The sequence below is a fragment of the Choristoneura fumiferana genome, chromosome 15 (genome assembly GCF_025370935.1).
Source record: "Choristoneura fumiferana chromosome 15, NRCan_CFum_1, whole genome shotgun sequence".
Classification (NCBI taxonomy): Eukaryota; Metazoa; Arthropoda; class Insecta; order Lepidoptera; family Tortricidae; genus Choristoneura; species Choristoneura fumiferana.
In genome coordinates this window covers 15,040,656-15,062,295 of record NC_133486.1, presented here as the reverse complement: position 1 = coordinate 15,062,295, position 21,640 = coordinate 15,040,656, and the positions used below count along the sequence as shown (strand labels likewise).

Genomic DNA, 21,640 nt, shown 5'->3' with positions numbered 1-21,640 from the left:
GCAGTTTTTTTTTGGCATACGCTAGCACTATTATGGTCGCCGAATACCAAAATACTCGTACCTTCATACGATCGATTCGAGTAATAAAGCAAAGACATTAAGAACCCCCCATGTCGGAAATGGAATTGTGTCTGGAGGCGAACACGTTATGTTCACTTGTGTGTGACACAGCGTAGGCTATAAAGGTGGTGCATAAAGCCCTGACCATCGTCAAGTGCCGGTAGGGCGGGATGTCACCGCATAGGTCAAGGAAGCGCGGGCGGGCGGGGCGCGGCGTAGGCGGGTGGTTTGTTTACCGCCGGCGGCAGTCCGCGCCGAGTCGCGCCGCACGCCACTGCGCGAGCGCACCCTGTATTCAGTTCACGGCCGCTCTATAACCGGACGGCTATTTCGGCGCAGATCGCACTAGTGTTCAGTTTCGCGCAGGTGTCTCGCGGCGCGCGATGCGGCGCCCGCGCCGCCGCCCCTGAGCATGGAGCGCCGCCGGCCCGCGCGCGAGCCCGCGCCCGACCTCATGACCAAGACCGTCCGCCGCCGCGACAAGCCGCGCGAGCGATGGCTGCTCACGCGCAAGACGTGGAAGTACATGAGCGATGCCGGCCGCCGGCTCGTGCCCGACGGCGCGCAGAACCGCGCCGAGGACGTGCCGCGGATCGAGGCCTACTTCCAGGAGGTGTGCGCCAAGGAGCCGCGCTTCCTGCTCTGGCGCAAGAGCTCGTACCCCGGCGCGCTGCCCAAGCCGCGCCGACGGAAGCGCCCGCGCGGCGGCTCCGTGCGCGCGCGCTCGCCCTCCGACGACGCGCCGCCCGCGCCGCGCCCCAGCGACCTCTTCATCCCGCACACCTCCGGCGGCCGGTTCGACATCGCTAAGTTGCGGCGCGACTTCTTCGCGCCGCCGCCCGCCTCGCCCTCCGGGCCCGGCCCGGGGCCCCGTGTCGGCGCCGCTCTCCTCGCGGCCGCTGAGCCCCGCGTCCCCATCGAAGACGAGGAGAGCACGCTAGTTGATTTGCTGCGCAAGTACCTGAAAGTAGAGGAGGACAAGGGCCCGTCGAGGCTCTCGGACTCCGAAGAGTTAGTTAAATCGCTGAGGAGGTATCTGAAGCGGCAGTCGGAGCGCGCGCCCGGCGACGCCGACGGCCGCGACCCGACACAGCGCTCGCTGCTCGAGAACCTCAGCAGATACTACTGCCGGTCGCCGAACAGGGACCACATCGTGCAGGACCTGTTGACCGACAGGAACCTGTTGAAAAGACTGTACCATGATCTTCGTAAAACTAAGCCTTATAGAGGCGGTAGGAGCGGCGGCGGCGGTTACGTCCCCGGCGCGAGTGGGTTCAGTGGCCGCGGCGGGCTACGGAACAGATCCGTGGAGGTGCCGTCGCGTCTCGGGAAAGTGATCGACGATGGCGACTCCGACGACACGCTGCGGTCGCCGCCGATGTCTCCGCCGCCGCTCATCGAGGTGTTCAGCGAGTCGCTCGAGGACAACATGGTGGATAGCGGGACGCAGACGTACGCCATCCCGGAGGAGCTGCTGGTGGAGCTGGAGCGCGCGTATCGCGAGCGGCAGGAGGCGGCGACGGTGCCGACCAGTCCCACCAGCCCCACGCCGGAGCGGAAGGGCGCGCGCCGCCGCTCCAGCGTCGACCACGACGACGTCTCTCAGTCCGTCAGCGACAAGCTCAAGCGTTACTTGAGAATGGCGCGGAAGAAGAGCGTGGATGCCGACAAGGCGGATCGCTTCAAGCGTATTAACTACGACAAGAATCTGCGTAATATAAAACCGCGCGCGCCGGGTGAGGTAGATGATGATGGTCCGCACAAGGGGTGTCAGACGGAGGAAGCGTGGATCTTGTCTTACCGGGACCTTCAGTTCGCGTCGGTGGCGTCTACGCCGACGTCGCCGCCGTCGCCCGCGTCGCCGACGCACGCACACTCGTTCCTCTCCACGCTGCTGGGGCGCAGCGCACCTACAGTGGCCCCCCCGCCCCCCGCAGGTGGCATGCAGAAGTCGCGGTCGTCGAGCAGCGTGGTGCAGAGCGTGAGCAAGCGCCTGTGGCGCACGCGCAGCCGCTCCTCGAGCCGCGTCGCCGCCTCCTGGACGCCTCAGGTCAGTCGCCACATATTCCACTTACTGTATGCTTAGACCTATGGTTAACTGTAGAGAAAAAGTACCCTCCCGTGTGTTTACCGCTGTATGCCCAGCTTACGTAGTACATAATTACACTGCGAGCCGAGCGGACTTGATTTAACGTAATCGTTCATAGAGGTCCGGTGGAAGTAGTTCCATGCAGGTGACCGTTGTACGTTAAACTAAGTCAGCTCCGTTTGAATTGGTAGATGAGATTACAATAGATACTTTTTCTCTGTAGCTGACTGTACTATCGAACCATTTGATTCCTGAAATCCTGGCCCGCCGTAGAAACTTTCCGCAGCGTCATTTTCCTATATGTCACTATTATATTTTCTGTGAAAAGGTTCCACACTATCATGCTTCAGTTGGTGGACGAAATCATAGGGCCTCCGAAATTAATTATTAAAGAAAGGAAAGGAGGAAAGAATATGTTTTACAAAATATCAAAAGGGTCACATGGGTACCATGTCACAGATAAAACATCAAGAATGTAATTTTACATACCTAATAATAAATGTAGACCTGGTTGACATTATTCTATCTCTGATAGGTAAGCTAAGCGAGGTGTCTAATGAAGACTATAACTATATAGATGATAGATGTTATTCGGGCAGAGCTTCACACTATAATTGTAAATACATTTTCGGAAGCCCTTTTCATGTTCTGTTAAATAATGTTGCGCTTTATATGTTCCATTTGTTTTGTTCGTGTGTTTATAATGAAATAATTACTAACGGAAATGGCACTAATCAATTAAAGCTTACCAGTTATGAGAATTATTTACTAACATTAAACTTTGATTTGATAGTCAGAAATACTCGTAGTACAATAGCATTCAAAGTAATAAAATAGTCTAGATTATAAAGTGGACGTATAAATCTGTCTTTACGACAAAAACGCTCAAAACTTTCCGCTGTAGCAAACACTATATCATTTCCATCAATCTACAGTAGTGTAAGTCTCAAGCATTCTCTGTTTACATTTACAAACAATACCCCGAAAAAGTTTTTCGCACACAATATTTTAAATCTTGCTATATCTTTCGGGAGTACACTTAAAAATACATTCTTCGGGCGTCTGGTGTAGAATTCAGCCGTTGCTAGGAACATTAGTTCTCGTGCAAATTGGCGCACGGGCGCAAAGCAGCGCCGCCAGCGCGCAGGGCGGGCTCAAGATAGCGCCGCACGCAGGCGCAGGGCGGGTGCAAAATGGGTGCAATATAACATAAAACCAAAGTCACTGAGAAATTAAGAGAAGAAATTATCTCTGTGTCTGAACTACAAAAAGTAACTTAGTACCATATTTCTTGCAACAGTTATTTTGCATCATTATCCAAATAACCTTAGCTCTACTATTTTAAACGGATGTTAGTAGGAGCCACGAGGAGGAGGAGGAGGACGGGTAGTAGGAGCCTAACCTTATCTAACCTGATTACTCAAACAAATATACCGAGTCCGCTAAATATTCTGGCAGGCACAAAACGTTTCAAAGAATACTTACAAAAAGTATTTCGACACCTGCCTGATATCGTCGACTTGATTGGCCAAATACCTATATGGAAATTTCTCTACGTAAATTGAGATTGTAATTTCTCAAGTTAGTTACCTGTTTATGTCCTAATTAGTGTTAATAAAATAAGTACATTTATGTTATGTTGCAAGTTAAGTAGATAAAATGTAAGTAAGACTCATCAAAGTACGCGTTAAATTATTAATAAAATGCCAATGTTTTGTGCTCGCTCGTGACCCAGAGCCAACAAAACTCTACCGCTCTTGACAGGTTTTTAACATAAAAATTACAGCCAGCAAATAGTTATGATAACACTTAACATATTGTGAGGAGCACGTCTAAATTATTGGCGCCAGTAATCGTCCGCTCCAATATTTCATATCTCATAAATGTTTCGGTCGACATACATATATGAAATAATTTTGGTTGAACTTATGATTTCGAGTAAATATTTTTGTTTGCGAACTTTTACTTTCCTACTATATCTAACAAACACGACCTGTAATTTTGTCGTTTGTACCTTGATTTTAGAGAAGCTCGATATTTTGGCACAGTTGCATGGTGTTTGCATGCGCCATGATCACGAGACGACTGGAGCATTGCGGGCATGCTGGTATAACTGTCACTCAGAAAAATGAATCGGACGTTATCGATCTACCCTCTTCCTAACAAGTTGCCCACTACTACTGGAACTCGAACTCGCTTCATATAATTAGTAATGTCCGCGATAGTCTAAAATATTGTGTTGTCGTTTGCTGTACGAGTTCTAAAAGGGTGCCAAAGGCATGACTCGCCCGGGGTACCTATACTCCATTTATTTTAGCACTAGATTTTGCCCGCGGCTCCGCCCGCGTGGTATTCGGTTATCGTGCGCTGTTCCCTCGGGAGCTGTGCATTTTCCGGGATAAAAAGTAGCCTAATGTCACTCTCGGGCCCATAAACTATCTCTATGCCAAAAATCACGTCGATCCGTCGCTCCGTTACGGCGTGAAAGACGGACAAACACACTTTCGCATTTATAATATCAGTATGGATTTGAAACTTAACGGTGAAATATGCACACGTTTTTAAATGAAACAACGAAACTATTTAAAATTGTGTTAACTTCTGTAATAAAATAATAAACATAGTAAATACCGCTAATAAATGTATCTGGAGGTATTTCTAGTCCATTTGTGTGTGAAATACCGAGAAACATGTGTTACAATTTGACCGTTAATTCAAATCTTAAATTAAATGGAGTATAGATGGCTAAGGCCGGCCCTGCTCGCATTGCATAATTTTTGCATCAAATCTAACATACCTACACCTTCCACTGCCAGCAGCACATAACTACGCTAACTTCGCTTCCCGGCTTTATTATAATTTACCCGCGCCCACGTGGTGTGCCTAATGAGAATCAAAATAAACCCGTATAAATAGACTGAAATCACACAAATATGCACCCGGTGCAAGGTGCAAAATGATTACGTATTTTCTACGCGGTATAGCGAATACCTTTGGTGATAATGATAAAATAATTATGTGTAAAATAGGTGTAACATCTGTATAAATATAAATAAAATATTTTTGTAATGGGATGCATTTTTGCTTCCAACTTTTTTATTGCTGACTGATATTCATTTCCTTTCCAAATTTCAAGTCGATGATATTAGCCGTTAAGGAGTTCCGTCTTGCATAGACGATCTTGGCCGGATTTCCAGAATTTCACTAACATAATATTTTTAATAGAGCCGTGGTGGCCTATGGCTTGACCTATCGCCTCTCAAACAGAGGGTCGTGGGTTCAAACCCCGGCTCGCACCTCTGAGTTTTTCGAAATTCATGTGCGGAATTACATTTGAAATTTACCACGAGCTTTACGGTGAAGGAAAACATCGTGAGGAAACCTGCACAAACCTGCGAAGCAATTCAATGGTGCGTGTGAAGTTCCCAATCCGCACTGGGCCGCGTGGGAACTATGGCCCAAGCCCTCTTGTTCTGAGAGGAGGCCTGTGCCCAGCAGTGGGACGTATATAGGCTGGGATGATGAATATTTTTAACATAATATGTGGCCGATGTGTGTCTGGCTTTAAGATTTGATTACGAACAACAGGCGATACTAAAATAATGGCTTGTAAAAATGAATGGAAAAAATGTATGTTCGCACATAACTTATCTAGTTAGTTTTTTTATTTGTGTTTATATGAAAGAAATGTTTGAAAAATTGACACGAAACAAAAAAAAAATGATACAAAAATCTACACACAAAAACTAAATGAATAAGTAAGACAGAAAATGCTTGCAAGGTAGATTTAGTCTTATTTTAGTTATGAAATCTTCCCTGAGAAACTGGGCCGTATTGCTAGTATAAATATTTTTTGAAATGAATAATTTGAGTTTTTAATTAAATGACGTCACAGCTCGCTGATCCAGTACAAAATCAATGGGAAGTACGTTTTGATAGCTTATAAAAAATTTCAATTGATCGGTAGTGTCGAACACTTAATTTCATATTACATAAGAGTTTCGCGAATGTTTACCAAAATCCAAAGAGCAATGATCGCAAACGCATTTCTCGAAAGTCGTATAAAACATCATCACTTAGGCCCCGTGGGCGGAAACTCAGACAAAACATATATAATATATTACATATACCGCCCAGTGATTCACAAACCCGAGCTTCACTTTTATATATCTATGACAGACGGATAGGCGGTCGCAGCCCCTTAATATATTAGTTTAAAACGTCGCGGTCTCGTTGAAAGTGATAAATGACATAGTTTAAAATGTGGATTAAGTTATTATTTAGGTTAAACTGTTGTTCGTGTGTTCGTTATGAAGCGACTATTTTTAATGTTTGTCGAGTGGTTTGTAGTTTTGCTGCAGCGCTTTTAGATGTTAAGAATAATAACATGATTACGGATAAAATATCAATAAAAGTGAACAAGCTCTTTACCACCGCATTTACATATTTTTTATGTTTTTTAATAGCGTTACCTACTGATTATTCCTTCGTTCGGACCTTCGTTTCGATTGAAAATTAAATTGTATTGAAAAATCTATATAGGTATTGGTCTTTTTCTGAAACGCTTTTCGCTGTGCTTTAGGTAGGGTGGTGCTCGTAGCATGTAACTCACACGCTAGATTTTTTTTCTCTGTCTAATTTTGATTGTGAAACATTTATAACTCTGTTATAAAACAAATGTTAAGGTCTTAGATGTTATATATGTATTTAAGTATGGATTTATCTATATAAGTATGTTTATTCATTGGCTAGTGTCCATAGTACAAGCTTTGCTTAGTTTGGGACTAGGTCAATTGGTGTCAAGTGTCCCATGATATTTATTTATTTTAATATACTCAGTGGCACAAAATTTGGCCCACTCTTCATACCTACAAAAATTACCTATTTATATGCATAAATCTAAGGGCCAGATTTTTTGCCGCTCAGTATACAGGGTGTCCCAGAAGTACAACGTCACAGTGACACCAGAGGTAGGCCAGCTCAAGAGGAACCTAACCAACCTAACATGACTCCAGTAAAAGTTGCACGGTTTTTGAGTTATTACCGAAATAAAGAATTTTGGGGATACTCCCCTTTGTCTTGAAATTTTTAGTACCAGCATCGACTTGGAAAGCTCTTAATAACAGTTTTTATGTGTATCGAATCGTAAATAGTTCCTTCAGAAGTGCATTGTGTTATTTTGTCAGTAACTACCGTAAAATGCTGAAAAAAACTTCATTAATCTTGATTTAAGTTGTCTCAAAAACATGAATTTCAACTTTAACCATCTGCCATGAAAAAAAAATACTAGAAACGAAACAAATAAATATCGACAGACAATGACAGGAGCTTCTATGGGCGTGTACACGAAAAACAGGGTGGGTATTTCCATCCCGGTATTATCCGGGCCGGGAAAGTGTCACCCACCCGCACCAAAGTTACGCTTCCTGGTCATTGTATTGTAAAAACACTCTTCCCGCTACTTGGGGCGGTGGCACTAGTGTCTGTACGAGTTGTGGTGTGATGACGTCACGCGTTATGCGCAGGGCAGCTGTTCCTGGGCAGACGGCGGCGGGCGCTCGGTGCGGCTCACGGACACGTCGCTGCTCACGCTGAGCGAGGTGGAGCGCCGCGCGCTGCAACAGGCCGCGTTGGCGAGGCTGCAGCAAATAAACCTCGGGACCACCCTCAAGATACCTGAAGGTAGGTCATGAAACATAAGATGTGAACCGGTTAGAGAAAGCGGGTCGATCAACCCGAGGCAACGCAAGGGACCCTACCTAGAATTGTATTATTTTTAACCGACTTCAAAAAAGGAGGAGATTCTATGTTCCAATGTTTGTATTTTTCAACTAGTTCCATAAAAACCTTCTCCTGGCAGTAATGAACACAACAATTAAAGAATTAGCGAAATCGGACCAGTCGTTCTCGAGTTTTGCGCTTAGCAACACATTTTACGATTAATTTTTATTTATTTAGATATAGAGCATAGAAGATAATATAATAATATAATATATAGAAGATAGATAAATAAATTACATTAACAGTAAAAAATCAATACGTTGTAAAATTTGATTTTATTCAAAAAAGACATACAAATCAATACCAACCTATATATTTTTAATTTTCTAATAATATGACATATCTTTCATTACAGTTACCCAATACGATTGAGTAGCACCTTATATATTTAAAGTATATAGGTACCTAATTTATAAATATACATACCTACTTATACTAAACCCGTCGAGCGATTTGGGGGTGCAAAAAGCGCCTAGCGAAATTTGTCCGGAACTGCGATAGACACACTCACTGAGTGCACCTAGCGCATTTTCGGACAAGTTTCCTTAGGCACACATGTGTGTGCCTAAATCGCTCGACGGGTTAATAACATAAAACAAATAAAATTATTTTTATGAATTTGTTTCGTCCGGACCCCTAATTGGACCAATTACGGATTATTGAAAGTCGTCTTCGTCGATATCCTAAAACGACGGAACACCACACCCTCCGGCCAGAAGTCGGAGCGCAGGAACATCTGCTACAAACCAATCCAGCGCTGGAATCCTACTGCTAGCGCTGGACTACTGGATCAATGAAAATCAGCCTTAAAGGAAAGAGCTGCATGCAGTCAACTCCAGTCTAAGTGGCGTGGTTGATGCCCACTGCAAAAACGCCAGCATTAGAATAAGTCTAACTCTTGCGAAATTTGGTCGCGCGCCAGTAGTGCGATCGCCATCCGACCGCGCTGTGAGCACACTCCCGAACATTGTATGGACATGGAATGTGTATGAAACTAATTACATTTATCTGTCCTGTTGTATTGTGATGCTCTCTCTCTCTCTCTCTCTCTATAGCTTGTGATGCGGATGCGACGCAACACAAGCCGTCACAACTCACAACGCACTGCATCAGATAAATGTGAACGCAACCATATACAATGTATGAAACCGATACCGTTCTGATGCGTCACGACGCAACACGACAGATAAATGTAATGCGGTTGCGGCTTTTGCGGGACGCTCGATTTTCATGAAAATTTGCACTTTAAAGTTGAATATTTCGCAAACAAACCCCTAATGGTTTTAAAATACCTATCCAACGATATCCAACACTTTAGGGTTGGATGAGAAAAAAGATTTTTTTAGAATTTTTTTATTGTACCATTTTGTCGGCATAGTTTACATATATATCCGTGCAAAATTACAGCATACTAGCATTGATAGTCCCTGAGCAAAGCCGCGGACAGACGGACAGACAGACATGGTGATACTATAAGGGTTCTGTTTTTGCCATTTTGGCCTTTAAGATATATACCACTCATTTTGCTCACTATATCAGTAGCTCGCAGAACGAAACGTAACATTATTGCCTTATTGGACATTAATTTCATTTTCTCCTTCGATGATATATGGTTGACAATAAGTGACAAAATGTTAGATCATGTCATCTAAAATCTGAATTTTGTCAGCCATCGTCGCATTATCAAAGGCAAAATAAGAGTCTGTGCAAGTGAGCTTAATAATAAGATGATACATTTGGATTTGAACTGATATAAAGAGTGATACAGTTCAGAGAACTGATATAGCTCTTTTGTGTATATCATTCGTGAGCTACCCATCTCTAGTACCTCGGGAACGCGCGAGTGCCCTCGCGCGCATAATGCTCCGTCTGGACCTGGTCTATGGCGTGCATTAAGTAGTCACTAGGCAGCAGGGTAGGCAGCGCTAGTGCTGGTGGCGCGGTGCTGCGGCGTAAACTATCAACTGCCTACCCTGGAATCGACCCAATGCACGCCAATTTATCGGGCAGGCAAACATTCGAGCGTTTTGACCGCGCGGTCAAACGTCATTGGCGTCCCACGTTTATATAACACAACGGAAAGACAAGTCACAAGAATTTTTATCACGCTAAATTCAGCATCGGTATTGTCTTCAATTTTCATAAAAAAACAACCCTGATTATACCTCTTTTAATAACATGCCAAGATACCAATGACAAATATGTTTTTTTTTTTATATGATTTGTTTTTGATTTGAAAGAAAACGCTGCAAAAACGCTGAATATTCGCCCTGCGGCAACGACCTGGGGGGCTACTATGAATTCGTCCCTCTCACTCTCGTATTAAATAATATAAGCGTCAGCGGGTCGGCAAGATACGAAGACCGAATTTTGCACTTCGTAGGATAGGGTCAAGCTTTGTAGATCTTTAACCATTATCCTAGGCCTATACGATCTTTGCTCTTAGGTGTGGCCGTAACAAAGGCTATGTATGAGCATGACACTGAAACAATCAGTAAACCTTGAACAATGAAAATCCATTCATGCCATGTTGAATGGAGTATGTATAGAGCATACTTTCTGAGTTGAATATTGTGTACAAAACAAATGAAGCAAGTATTATGATGGTGACATCACTGAACCTTACAGTTACAGTGAGTTATCATTGGTCTTAGGTGCGAATGACGAAGAATGAGAAGTGACCACCAGGGCCCAATTGCATAACAAATAAAAAATAGTATTAGCAATTTCATATTGAAATTCACTATATATATTCTATTTGTTCTAACATGATTCAAATGACAGATGCCAAAACTGACGGAACTAGAGTCCCTCCTACTGTTACACAAACTATCGATACTTTTGCATATAGGTACTAGGTACCTAGTGCTAAAAGTGGCTATTGCATCATTTGTTGGTTAAAACGTTACGCTATCGAACTGAAAATCTTATTTGAATTTAAAAAATATAACTTTTTAAGTAAGCTTATTTGTGTATATTAAATTGTATAATATGTTGGTACGCTGTCGCATTGGATGTTCTGTAATGAAGTTGTAATGTTTTTATTAAATAAATAATAAATAAAATAAACTTATCCAACACTTGGAGTGTCACTTTCCGACTGATGAACGATCTTGCAAATTAATAATAAGTTCGTTTATTTTACCGCTTTTATTTTTACCGATAACCCTCACCTCTAGCAATTGCGGCGTATTGAAATAACATTGTAAGGGCGTTCATTAAAGAAAGTAAGTTAATATAACACAGTGTCTACGCAGTAACTTAACAATTTGTTAGCCAATTTGAGTTCAAATATTCGAACAATCAGCAGTTTTAATGTGATTTCATTTTTTTAAGCATTATATCTGTTGGAGAAAATAAAAAATAGTTATCGCCTCACAAAGTTACATAATCATCATGTGTCATTTGAATCATCTTAGAACAAATAGAGTATATTTTCTTGTAATTTGTAATACAATTGGGCCCTGGGTACCAAAAGTTTACATAAATATGAGCACTTTATTCCATTTTAAGCTTATACCTACTGCTCTAGTCAGAAGTAAACTTGCGACAGTGTCTATCGCGTGGAACCCAAGGAAGCGTGAAAGAAAATGCGTTTTTGCGATTTCTAAGTATACAAAAACAGTTATAAGTACTTAAGTATACCTTGGGGTTTCACGTAGTATAGGATGTCCTCCGGCCAGGTGGAGTGACGATATAGGCTGCTGGTAAAAGCTGGATGCGTTGAGCCGAGGACAGGGCGCAATGGCACTCATTGAGCTCCCTCAACCTATGCCCCCACGATACAAATGTCGTGAACCCCTAATTTTTATTTGAATAACTTATTGGAATGTAAATTTTTATAATTTTAGATATTAAGTGATAAGCGACTACTTTTGTTTTGGATGAGCGGTGTTTAATATGTATTTAAGTATATATCTATTTATATAATTATATTTATCCGTTGCTTCGTACCCATAACACAAGCTTTGCTAGGCTTACTTTGGGACTAGGTCAATTGGTGTGAATTGTCCCGTGATATTTATTTATTTATTAAAAAAAAAAAAACGTAAAATGTGTTGCTAAGCGCAAAACTCGGGAACGGCTGGACCTATTACACTTTTTTTTTGTTGCGTTCGTTATTGTCAGGAGAAAGAATTAAATGTAAATTTGTAAGTCTGCCTGTTTGTCACCTCGTCACGTCTAAACCGCTTAACCGATTTAGGTGTAATTCGGTATACAGATAGTTTGAGTTCCAGGGAAGGACATAGAATAGTTTTTACCCCGGAAAATTGCATAGTTCTCGCAGGATAGCCATAAACGAGTTCTACGCGGACGGAGTCGCGGGCAACAGCTAGTCCATAAATAATAAATAAATAAATTTCATGGGACAATTTACACCACCAAAGTACCAAACTAAGCAAACCTTGTACCATGGATACTAGGCAACGGAAAAACATACTTAAATACATTTTAAGATGAAGAAGAAGAAGAAGAAGATTGATTTATTTTCCAACATGAACTATACAGGATAGGCACACAGAATACAAATAAACAATAAACTAATATAGAATGTGTTTGCCGGTCCCTTGCACTGTGTGGCAGGAACAGGCTCAGCTTATGCTGCGCTTGCTCAGAAGCTGCCAGCGCTGGTTTTCAGCCTGCCCCCGTTGACTCTGGCTAGCTAGCACACCCAACAAAACGAACAACAAAACACCCAAGACTCGAGAACAAACACTCGTATTATTCATTCAAATGTAAGCCCTGACCGGGGATCGAACCCGGAACCACAAGCTTCATAGTCAGTTTCTCTAACCACTAGGCTATCGTCATCTATGCTGCCTTCGACGGTTCTCCGCCCCTGACCATCGTCCGGAGCACTTGCATTTAACCTGAGCCTCTTTAGGAACATTTATTTTCGCCCGGCCTCAATCACGTGCAATCCGATTCTTTGAAGCCCGAGCCGTGTCGCCCACGGCCTAGAAATATTTGCTACTCGCAACAGCTAGAGCAGGGATTCCCAACCTTTTACCCTATGCACCTCGCCTAACGTTCGAAAATACTACGCCTCCGTACGGGCCGAAATGAGGAATCGAAATATGAAAATTAAATAAATAACCCATAGGTACTAATATTTTAAATGCGAAAGTTGTGTTTGTATGTTTGCCGTCTTTGTTTCGACGTGATTTTTGGGATAGAGATAGTTTATGAGTCAGAGAGTGACATCGGCTACTTTTTATCCCGGAAAAATGGACAGTTCCCGAGGGAACAGCGCGCGATAACCGAACTCCACGCGGGCGAAGCCGCGGGCAAAACAAAGTAGAAATATAAATTTGTTTATTTTTACTGGACTGCGTGATGCAAACTTGCTTAGGAAAGTAGTGTAGAGGTTACTCCTTGACTTCCACACCGCAGAGCAGGAGTCCGAAGTTCGTTGTCGCCTTTCACGATACCCACGGGCAGATACGGGTCGTCTTGTTCCAAAACCGAGATCGCCACGCTACAAGCACGTTAACTTGTTAGTACGTCGGCACATAAAAAGCTTCTCTCCCCATTTAACTCATGCACAATTCCGCCTACAATCTTTCAAGAATTTCAAACGTTTCATTTATCTGCACGTAAAGCTATAATTAAATGTTCGGTGAAAGTAAATGCAACCTCAGCGGTGACCCAGTCGACAGTGAGCTATAAATACTGACACTACAAGCCGGGCTATTTCCAAAATGGCGGCGTTAAATAAATACGCGCTGCGTTACGCAAGCGTGACGCGCTGTGACGTCACAGCGCCGCCCAGCGGGTAGTACGGGGGAATAGCTCGTGATTAAGTCTAGCTAGATCAATCAAATCGATAAATTAATAATTTGGTAGAAAGAGAACTACTCATGACATTATATAGAAAAACGTAAACAATTACAATTACACACAATGGTGTTGTTTTATTACTCACAATTGCCTCTGCTTTGATGGCCATTCCACGGGACCCAATAGGTAGCAAACAATGGTCTTAATACGGTATTTGACTATTTTGTATACTTTTTATAAATTAAAACTATACAATGCCTGTTATCGAATAGAAAAAAAAAATAAGCTACCTTTACAAAGAACAAAGTTATAAAGGTTTGAAATCAAGATTAGACAGAGAAAGACATACTGACATGTGACGTCACACGCCAGTACCGCCATACTTGCTGCATAGAGAAAAGCGTTTGAGAAAGAGACTGGTTCAAAAAATCACTGTAAATCCAATTTCAACCAATTTAAATTTCCTCTTCGCTAAACACTATCTGTATACTTATCTATATTTTCATAATAATATTAAGATATGGCAAAATCAGGAGTTGTCAAATACCGTATTACACATTTAATATATAAAAGCAATCAGCGAGACGAACATGGAAAACTTTTAAAATATAAAAATAAACATTGTGATAAACAAAACATAAGAGATGTCCGTGGCAGCAAATGGCGTTGTTTGATTTGGGGCTTATTTATGTCCAAATAAACAGTGAACAGTTTGTGGAGCGACGACTTGGTTAAGATTGCGGGATCGCGGTGGATGCGGAAGTCACAAGACCGGTCTGAGTGGAGAGCCTTGGGGGAGGCCTATGTCCAGCAGTGGACGTCTTTCGGCTGACATGATGATGATGATGAAGCAGTAAATGTATACTTTTATTCATTGAAATCGTCAAATGCAGGAACAATTAAATGATGCTTATATTCAGGCACGTCAAGCAGGACAAAAATAACCCATGTTTCGTGTTTAGGCATGTATATGCATGCAAATCAATACATAAATTGTGTGTTGCCAGTACGTTAGTTGCCTAAAGATTAAATTAAAATCGAATAAACAATAATTCAAAATGGCATATCAAGAATAACTAAGTAATATTAAAAACAAAATAAGATTGTTGTTTGTATAAATCATGGTATTAGATTAGACAAATCCAATCAACAGGAACACCCCGTAGCCAAATACTTGGCAACTGGTCTGGAAGTCTGACTTCGATCACATGATGATACTACAAGTTTCTGCCACCCGAACAAGAGAAGTCTACTTTCGACATTATACTAGCGCGTACTTTCAAAGTACCTTTTTAAATCCCACGGTTCATAACTGATTATTTTTGATTCAGAATCTTCACGTAGGTGTCAGTAATAATTTTGTTTGCGAAGCGTAACGGATTGTCCTTTGGATAACGAAATAATCGTGCAGTGCTTCCGAATGTTGTTTAATTGTATGGGGAACTCCTCGAAAACCTTGAGGTTTGGTAAGAGTTTGATTGTAAATTTATAGTTTCCTTCTTCTTAAATTTAAGAGCTACGTGACGCCAACTTTCTCCTTCACCTGGTCAAAATAGGTCAATCTTGGCCTTCCTCTGCCTCGTCTTCCTTCTACTTTTCCTTCCAGCAGTTTTAAAAAGATATTCTCGTCTCGTATCAAGTGTCCTATCACGTAATGAATAAATATCCTCTTCTGCAATTTATGGTCTCCAGTAACGTTCTTTTCTTTTCGACCATGGACAATTTATAGTTTAATTGGTGAAAAACTCAAGCAAAGTCATTCTTGGGTGTAGTGTACACTAGGTGCTGATGTGACGGCGTGAACGTACGATTGTTCACTTTACCACGTCACGTCCATATAGTGTATTATAATTTATTCTGTGATATAGTTATCACCCTCAACGCGGAAACGCTGATTTTAAAAAGCATGCGTTGATATTTCAAAAGTTATTTTTTGTTTTTGACTGCTCATTAGTTGTTTTTTGTTTACAATACAGATTATGGGTTTTCGATAACTAATAAATTAGGATACACATACCAAATTGAAAGATAAAAAAATTGTTGCCACTCATAGATTTATTCCACAAAATATGACAATGTGATTGGTATATTCCACACGCCTTCGCTCCGCTCTGTCAATGAAAGCGTACCCCCGGCTTTGATGTTTCAAATTGTTCTAACATTAAACGTTTGAAAAAGATGTTTAAAGATGCGTTAATAACGCAAAGTTATCAAGAATCTCGGCGTAGGCGAACCCGTGGGCAAACGCAAGTCTTTAAATAAAACTAAAGCCGTATTCACATTTATCTGTCGTGTTGTGATGCTTAGCTCTTTATCGCTCTCTCTATAGCTTTGATGTGACACAACACAAGCCGTCACAACACACTGCATCAGATAAATATGAACGCATATACACTGTATGAAACCGATACCGTTCTGATGCGTCACGACACAATACGACAGATAAGTGTGAATGCAGCTTAATTCTGTAGTAGCTAACTAGGTACTACTATTAATAACATTTCACATATAATCAGCTGTCCAAACAACGGAGCTAGCGTCTCGTCAGGAAAATTTTCGAGGAAAATGTCACTGTTATTGGTTTTTTCAATAGTTGCTGGAATTCGATGGATAATTTGTTACTTCTTTATAAAATTAATAGTACAGTTGCCAAGCTTAGGCCAAATAAAAACGGAGTTCTGCGAATGGAAAAGTAAAAATCTACGCCTCGCAGGATGTATTGTATACAATACGGTATTTGACAATTGTTGAATTTGCCGTATCCTGTATAGTATTAGAAAAATATAGATACACAGACAATGTTTAGCGAACAGAAAAATAAAATCGGGTGAAAATTGGATTTATAGTGATTTTTTGATTTGTTATATCTGTCTCTTTCTAAAACGTTTTGCTCTAATGCAGCAAGTATGGCGCTACTTGCGTGTGACGTCACATGCAAGTAAGTCTTTCTCAGTCTAATCTTGAATTTCAAACCTTTATAACTCTGTTAGGTAGCTTAAAATTGTTTTTTTGTTCAATAACATGCTTTGACAAGCTTTGATTTATAAAATAAATGAAAAATAATCAAATACTGTATTCCACACACACAAGTGCTACCTATCATCACCAAGGAAACTAACTATTGAGGGTTTCTATGGCAAGCTAGTTGGCCCTATCGTGAGGTCCGTTTGATAAATGTCTGTCACGGTTATGATTGTTTAAATAATTCAATGAGCAAATCACAAGCAAGACTGTAGCGTCAAACGTACCTCACAATACTAGCGATATTTACCTGTCGAGAGACTCAATGAACAACGCACAGGCGCACGAGTTTACTTCTTTAGGTACAAGCTTCAGTTTAACTTAATCAAGTACATAAGATCTTTTTTTACTGGTCCTCTTAACGAATTCACAGGAATCACGCTACTCACGCTGTAAAAAAAGAAGATGTCCATACTAATATTATAAATGCGAAAGTGTGTGTATGTTTGTTTGTGTCCGTCTTTCACGTCGAAACGGAGCAACGGCTCGACGTGATTTTTGGCATAGAGATAGTTTATATACCAGAGAGTGAGATTACTTTTAATCCCGGTAAAATGCATAGTTCCCGAGGGAACAGCGTGCGATAACCGAATCCTACGCGGGCTAAGCCGCGGGCAAAAGCTAGTTTATTATACTCTTACAAAAGTAACACAAATGCAACAAATATTAGGGGAGACCGAGGAAAGTTGTGACAGAGGAGAGTAGTGACAACGTCGATTTTTGGAAATTTATTTACTGCTAGAGAGCTGGCAACATCACGCGTTTGATAGTTCGAGACTTGAACTAAAAAATGCGCGCTATTGAGAGAGAGTACACATAAAAATACATTAGATGGAGAGAAAAAAATAATAATAACATCGAATAGTATAAAGTGGACCCCACTCAGCATACTGTTACGGCAAGCCGCAACACTGTTTTTCAGTGGGACCCATTTAAAAACTAAAACATATAAAAACACAACACACTATGACGACACGAACGCCAGCGGAAGGAAGTTCGCAACCGGAAATAATGGCAACACTCGATCAGTTTAACCATTTTCGAAACAGTTAAACCTCAACAAGTCAAACCAGGATTGTAGCGTAGGATTGCAAGCTCGATAGCAGTTAATAAGCTCCGAAAAATCGACGTTGTCACTACTCTCCTCTGTCACAACTTTCCTCGGTCTCCCCACACAAATAAAAAAAAAATACTCAATTTTAACGTAGGTAACATAACTTACTAACGTGAATCTCACTAATACTGGTACAGTCACCAGCACCAATATCTGACACAGCAAAGCGTGCATAAATAATATCTGATACGACTCTATTTCTAGGGCCGGTGGGACGTGTCAGATATTTTTGCACGTTTCGCTGTGGCAGATATTAATGCAGGTGACTGTACAATACATATACGAGCCGTAAAGCCTTAACTAACTGAATCTGGTTGGTCCTGTTCGGGTCTATATCGACTGGTCAAAAGTTGTTAGTCATAATGTAATGTTTGACATAATTCTTTTTTTCTCTAAAACCATTTATTTTTCAGAATTGTTGCAAACCAAACCTTACCTAACCTATAGAGTTCTACTCTACAGGATGACCATTTAAAAATTAATGAAAAATGTATGGTTTCAGCGGGAAAAAATATGACTAACAAAAATTATGACTAATTAATTGATTGATTGATGACTTATAAAATTATGGCAGTCGAAAGGATCCCGTCCTGCTCACGTCTCCCGAAGCACTTGTATAATTATGGCCGGCGCGGCGGTGATTTCTTCCCATTATTAAATTGGTCTGTTCTTTAAAAATTAGTAATAACATTATCTATCAATAAAATCATAACGCTTTAATTTTGTGTGCGACCCGTATTATTGGTATTATTGGTCGAATTAAACCACTTTTCGCAAGACACTCCAGTTCCGTACATGCCGTGAATTGCCGTGCCTATAGATAGGTGCGTACGCGCAAGTACCGCGTCTATAATAAGCCGGAATGCGCGGCATGCGCCATTCTCGCCCGTTATCTGCGCGAGAGTGATAACTGCGGTTAGGGCTGCCAGAGCGAAAAGAGTTACAAGCTGAAATATGTCTGAAATACGAGTATGCGTAATTTATTGAACCAGGCGTTACTTTGCGGAGGTTCAAAGCAGATGTTAATTTCGTAGCATGGTGAACGGTTGTGTTGCTCTGAGAATGACCTCTGGTTTAGTTCGGAACGAGTCAGTAGTGTGGTGGTGGGTGGCGACGCTGGGCTTGTGTGATTTGTGCGTGTTCTTACAGCGCTGCAGTGTGAAGGTTGTCTGGTAGGTATAAGTGGAGCTACCATAAGGTCGCGGGTGAACAAAGTAATATTATTGTTTATAGGTGCTGAAATATTCGGCTTATATTATAAACGGAAGAGAAATGTTTATTTGCGACAATAGAAAAAAAAGAAAAAACAGGTCAAGTGCGAGTCCAATTCGCGCACTGAGAGTTTCGTACTTTTAAAGCGATGAAAGTAATAGAAACAGTTTAAAGAACTAAAAATGAGCTTGACCTGCATGACTGCTCCACCATTAGATCCTGGATATGGTAGTCAAAAGTGCACCCTAGGACTTCGGTTACATTCTGGAGTCGGTTTTAGTGCATCATTAAATTTTTTAGTCTTTTACACCGGATTGACGAATAATTGAAAACAATTAATTTTCATCAGTCTGGACCGTCAGTCCGTCAGTTTGACCTCTCAAATTACTACCCATTGTCGTCATTCTAACCAATACTGCTACTACGAAATTCGAAAGTCATAGTTAGTATTGTACCGTCCCTCTCATTCTCGTATAAAATAATATTTGCGTCAGCGGGACAGTTCCACACGAGCTTCGATTTTCAAATTTCGTAGTAGCCCTACAGAGTGATGGACTGAACTGATACCAGAATGAGCTGTAACCGATGTCTATGACTGTTCTAATAAGCCCAAATACGGCTAGATTACGTTGCATCAATCCTGCTCTTGATTTTGAACAAACTCGATCCATTGAGGATCTCAGTTTTTAGTAAAAACCTTTTAGAAATTTTAAAAAGTTTTCATTCGTGTGTATTGGAGTTGACAACCCTACGTTCGGGTTGTTGATTCAAGTTTTCTCTGTATTTCGAGCGCCAATCATGTTTTTCGCGCCATGTATTGCGACAATGCAAAAGTACTTCGTTTTACCCGAACTAAATTTAAACAAATGGGCCAGTGGCGCAAGTACAGTCGAACACATATAAATAATGATTATTCAAGACGAAAATAAGACGAATTATTTTCGAGGTATACGGGCGGGACCAAAGTTCTACAATTAAGAGATTTTTCCACCTTGTTAATATATATATTAGGCGCGTCGCTGACTACCTCTGCAAATTCTTTTCATTTTTTTACTTTGGTTGACACGCATTTTCATAAATTTATTGATATCTAACGTTTACGGCCTTAAAAGTGGTTACTTATTTAGAGGCATACCATGAGATTACAGGGTCCTAGGCTGGGATCCTTTCGACTGCCATAATTTTATAAATCATAATGTAATGTTTGTCACAATTATTGTTAGTCATAAAGTCATTTTTCCCGCTTAAACCATACATTTTTAAACGGTCATCCTGTAAAACTCTATAGGTTAGGTCAGGTTTGTTTTATAACAATTCTGAAAAATAAATGGTTTTAGAGAAAAAAAGAGTTATGTCAAACATTACATTATAACTAACATTACGTTATGACTAACAATTTTCGACCAGTCGATATAGACGCTCCAGGGCTATTAGATACTAGTTGGAGCCTATTTAATTAATCAAGTAATAGTAAGTCTTTGGTAAATGGAGTCCCGATTGGGGTTGGCGGCCCTTTGCACACCGCGTTTTTTAGGGTTCCAGAGCCAAAATGGCAAAAACGGAACCCTTATAGTTTCGCCGAGTCTGTCTGTCTGTCCGTCCGCGGCTTTGCTCAGAGACTATGAATGCTAAATCTGTAATTTGCACGGATATATATGTACTATGCGACAAAATAGTAAATAAAATTCAAAAAAAACTTAGGGAGGTACCTCTCATAGACGTAAAGTGAGGGTGATTTTTTTTTCTCATCCAACCCTATAGTGTGGGGTATCGTTGGATAAATCTTTAAAAACCATTAGGGGTTTGCTAAGACCAATTTTTCGATTTAGTGATATGTTTGCTTTAATATTCAACTTTAAAGTGCAAATTATCATTGAAATCGAGCGTCCCCCCCTCTAAAATCTAAACCGGTGGGTAGAATAAATTGAAAAAATTCAGGATGGTAGTAAGTATATCAAACTTACAAGGAAAACTATAACGGTTTAGTTTTCTTGAGAATTATTAGTAGTTTAAGAGTAAATAGCAGCCTAAGGTATAAAATATACCTAAACTTGGAAGATACGAAAGATAAGATAAAAACGAAATCCGTAGAAAAATGTTTCTTATTTTTTTCGTAATGGCTACGGAACCCTATCTGGGCGTGTCCGACACGCTCTTGGCCGGTTTTTTAAACGCGCCGTCGACAAGCGTTTTTGAAACTCGCATGTTAGTACAGCGCGTTTTTCTTTTAATAGAGCAGCCATACAATTCGTGTGCATATCACGTTTGTATCGATACAAAAGCCCAAGTTGGGCTTATTTAAAAAACGCAGTGTGCACAGGCAAATGGATCCACCCTTAGCACGACTACATTTTGAATCAAACATTCCTACAAAATTCCTTTACAGATGTGCACAAGCAAACTAATCCAGCCATCTGCTGATATTGCTTTCAAAACGCAATATATCTGCAAAAGTACCTACTTTTCATAAGTACCTATGCTCTTAAAAGTTCCCCACTCAATTGCTTTTGGTAACTAGAGCTACCTGTCAACGCTCTTATTTTGTTACGGGTAGGTATATAAATAGAGTTCAACTCAAAATT

General features: G+C 41.1%; 1 protein-coding gene across 4 annotated transcripts in view; it reads left to right on the top strand.

Annotated features, from left to right (window-relative positions):
• Positions 1–320: 320 nt before the first annotated feature.
• LOC141435472 (uncharacterized) overlaps positions 321–21,640 on the top strand; it is a 59,142-nt gene continuing 37,822 nt past the window's right edge. For all 4 annotated transcript variants that reach the window (XM_074098158.1, XM_074098157.1, XM_074098156.1 and 1 more), the window contains exons 1-2: positions 321–2,110; positions 7,675–7,831. In XM_074098158.1, the coding sequence (XP_073954259.1) occupies positions 473–2,110; positions 7,675–7,831 (1,795 nt within the window). In that variant the 5' untranslated portion in view covers positions 321–472. The remainder of the gene's footprint in view (positions 2,111–7,674; positions 7,832–21,640) is intronic.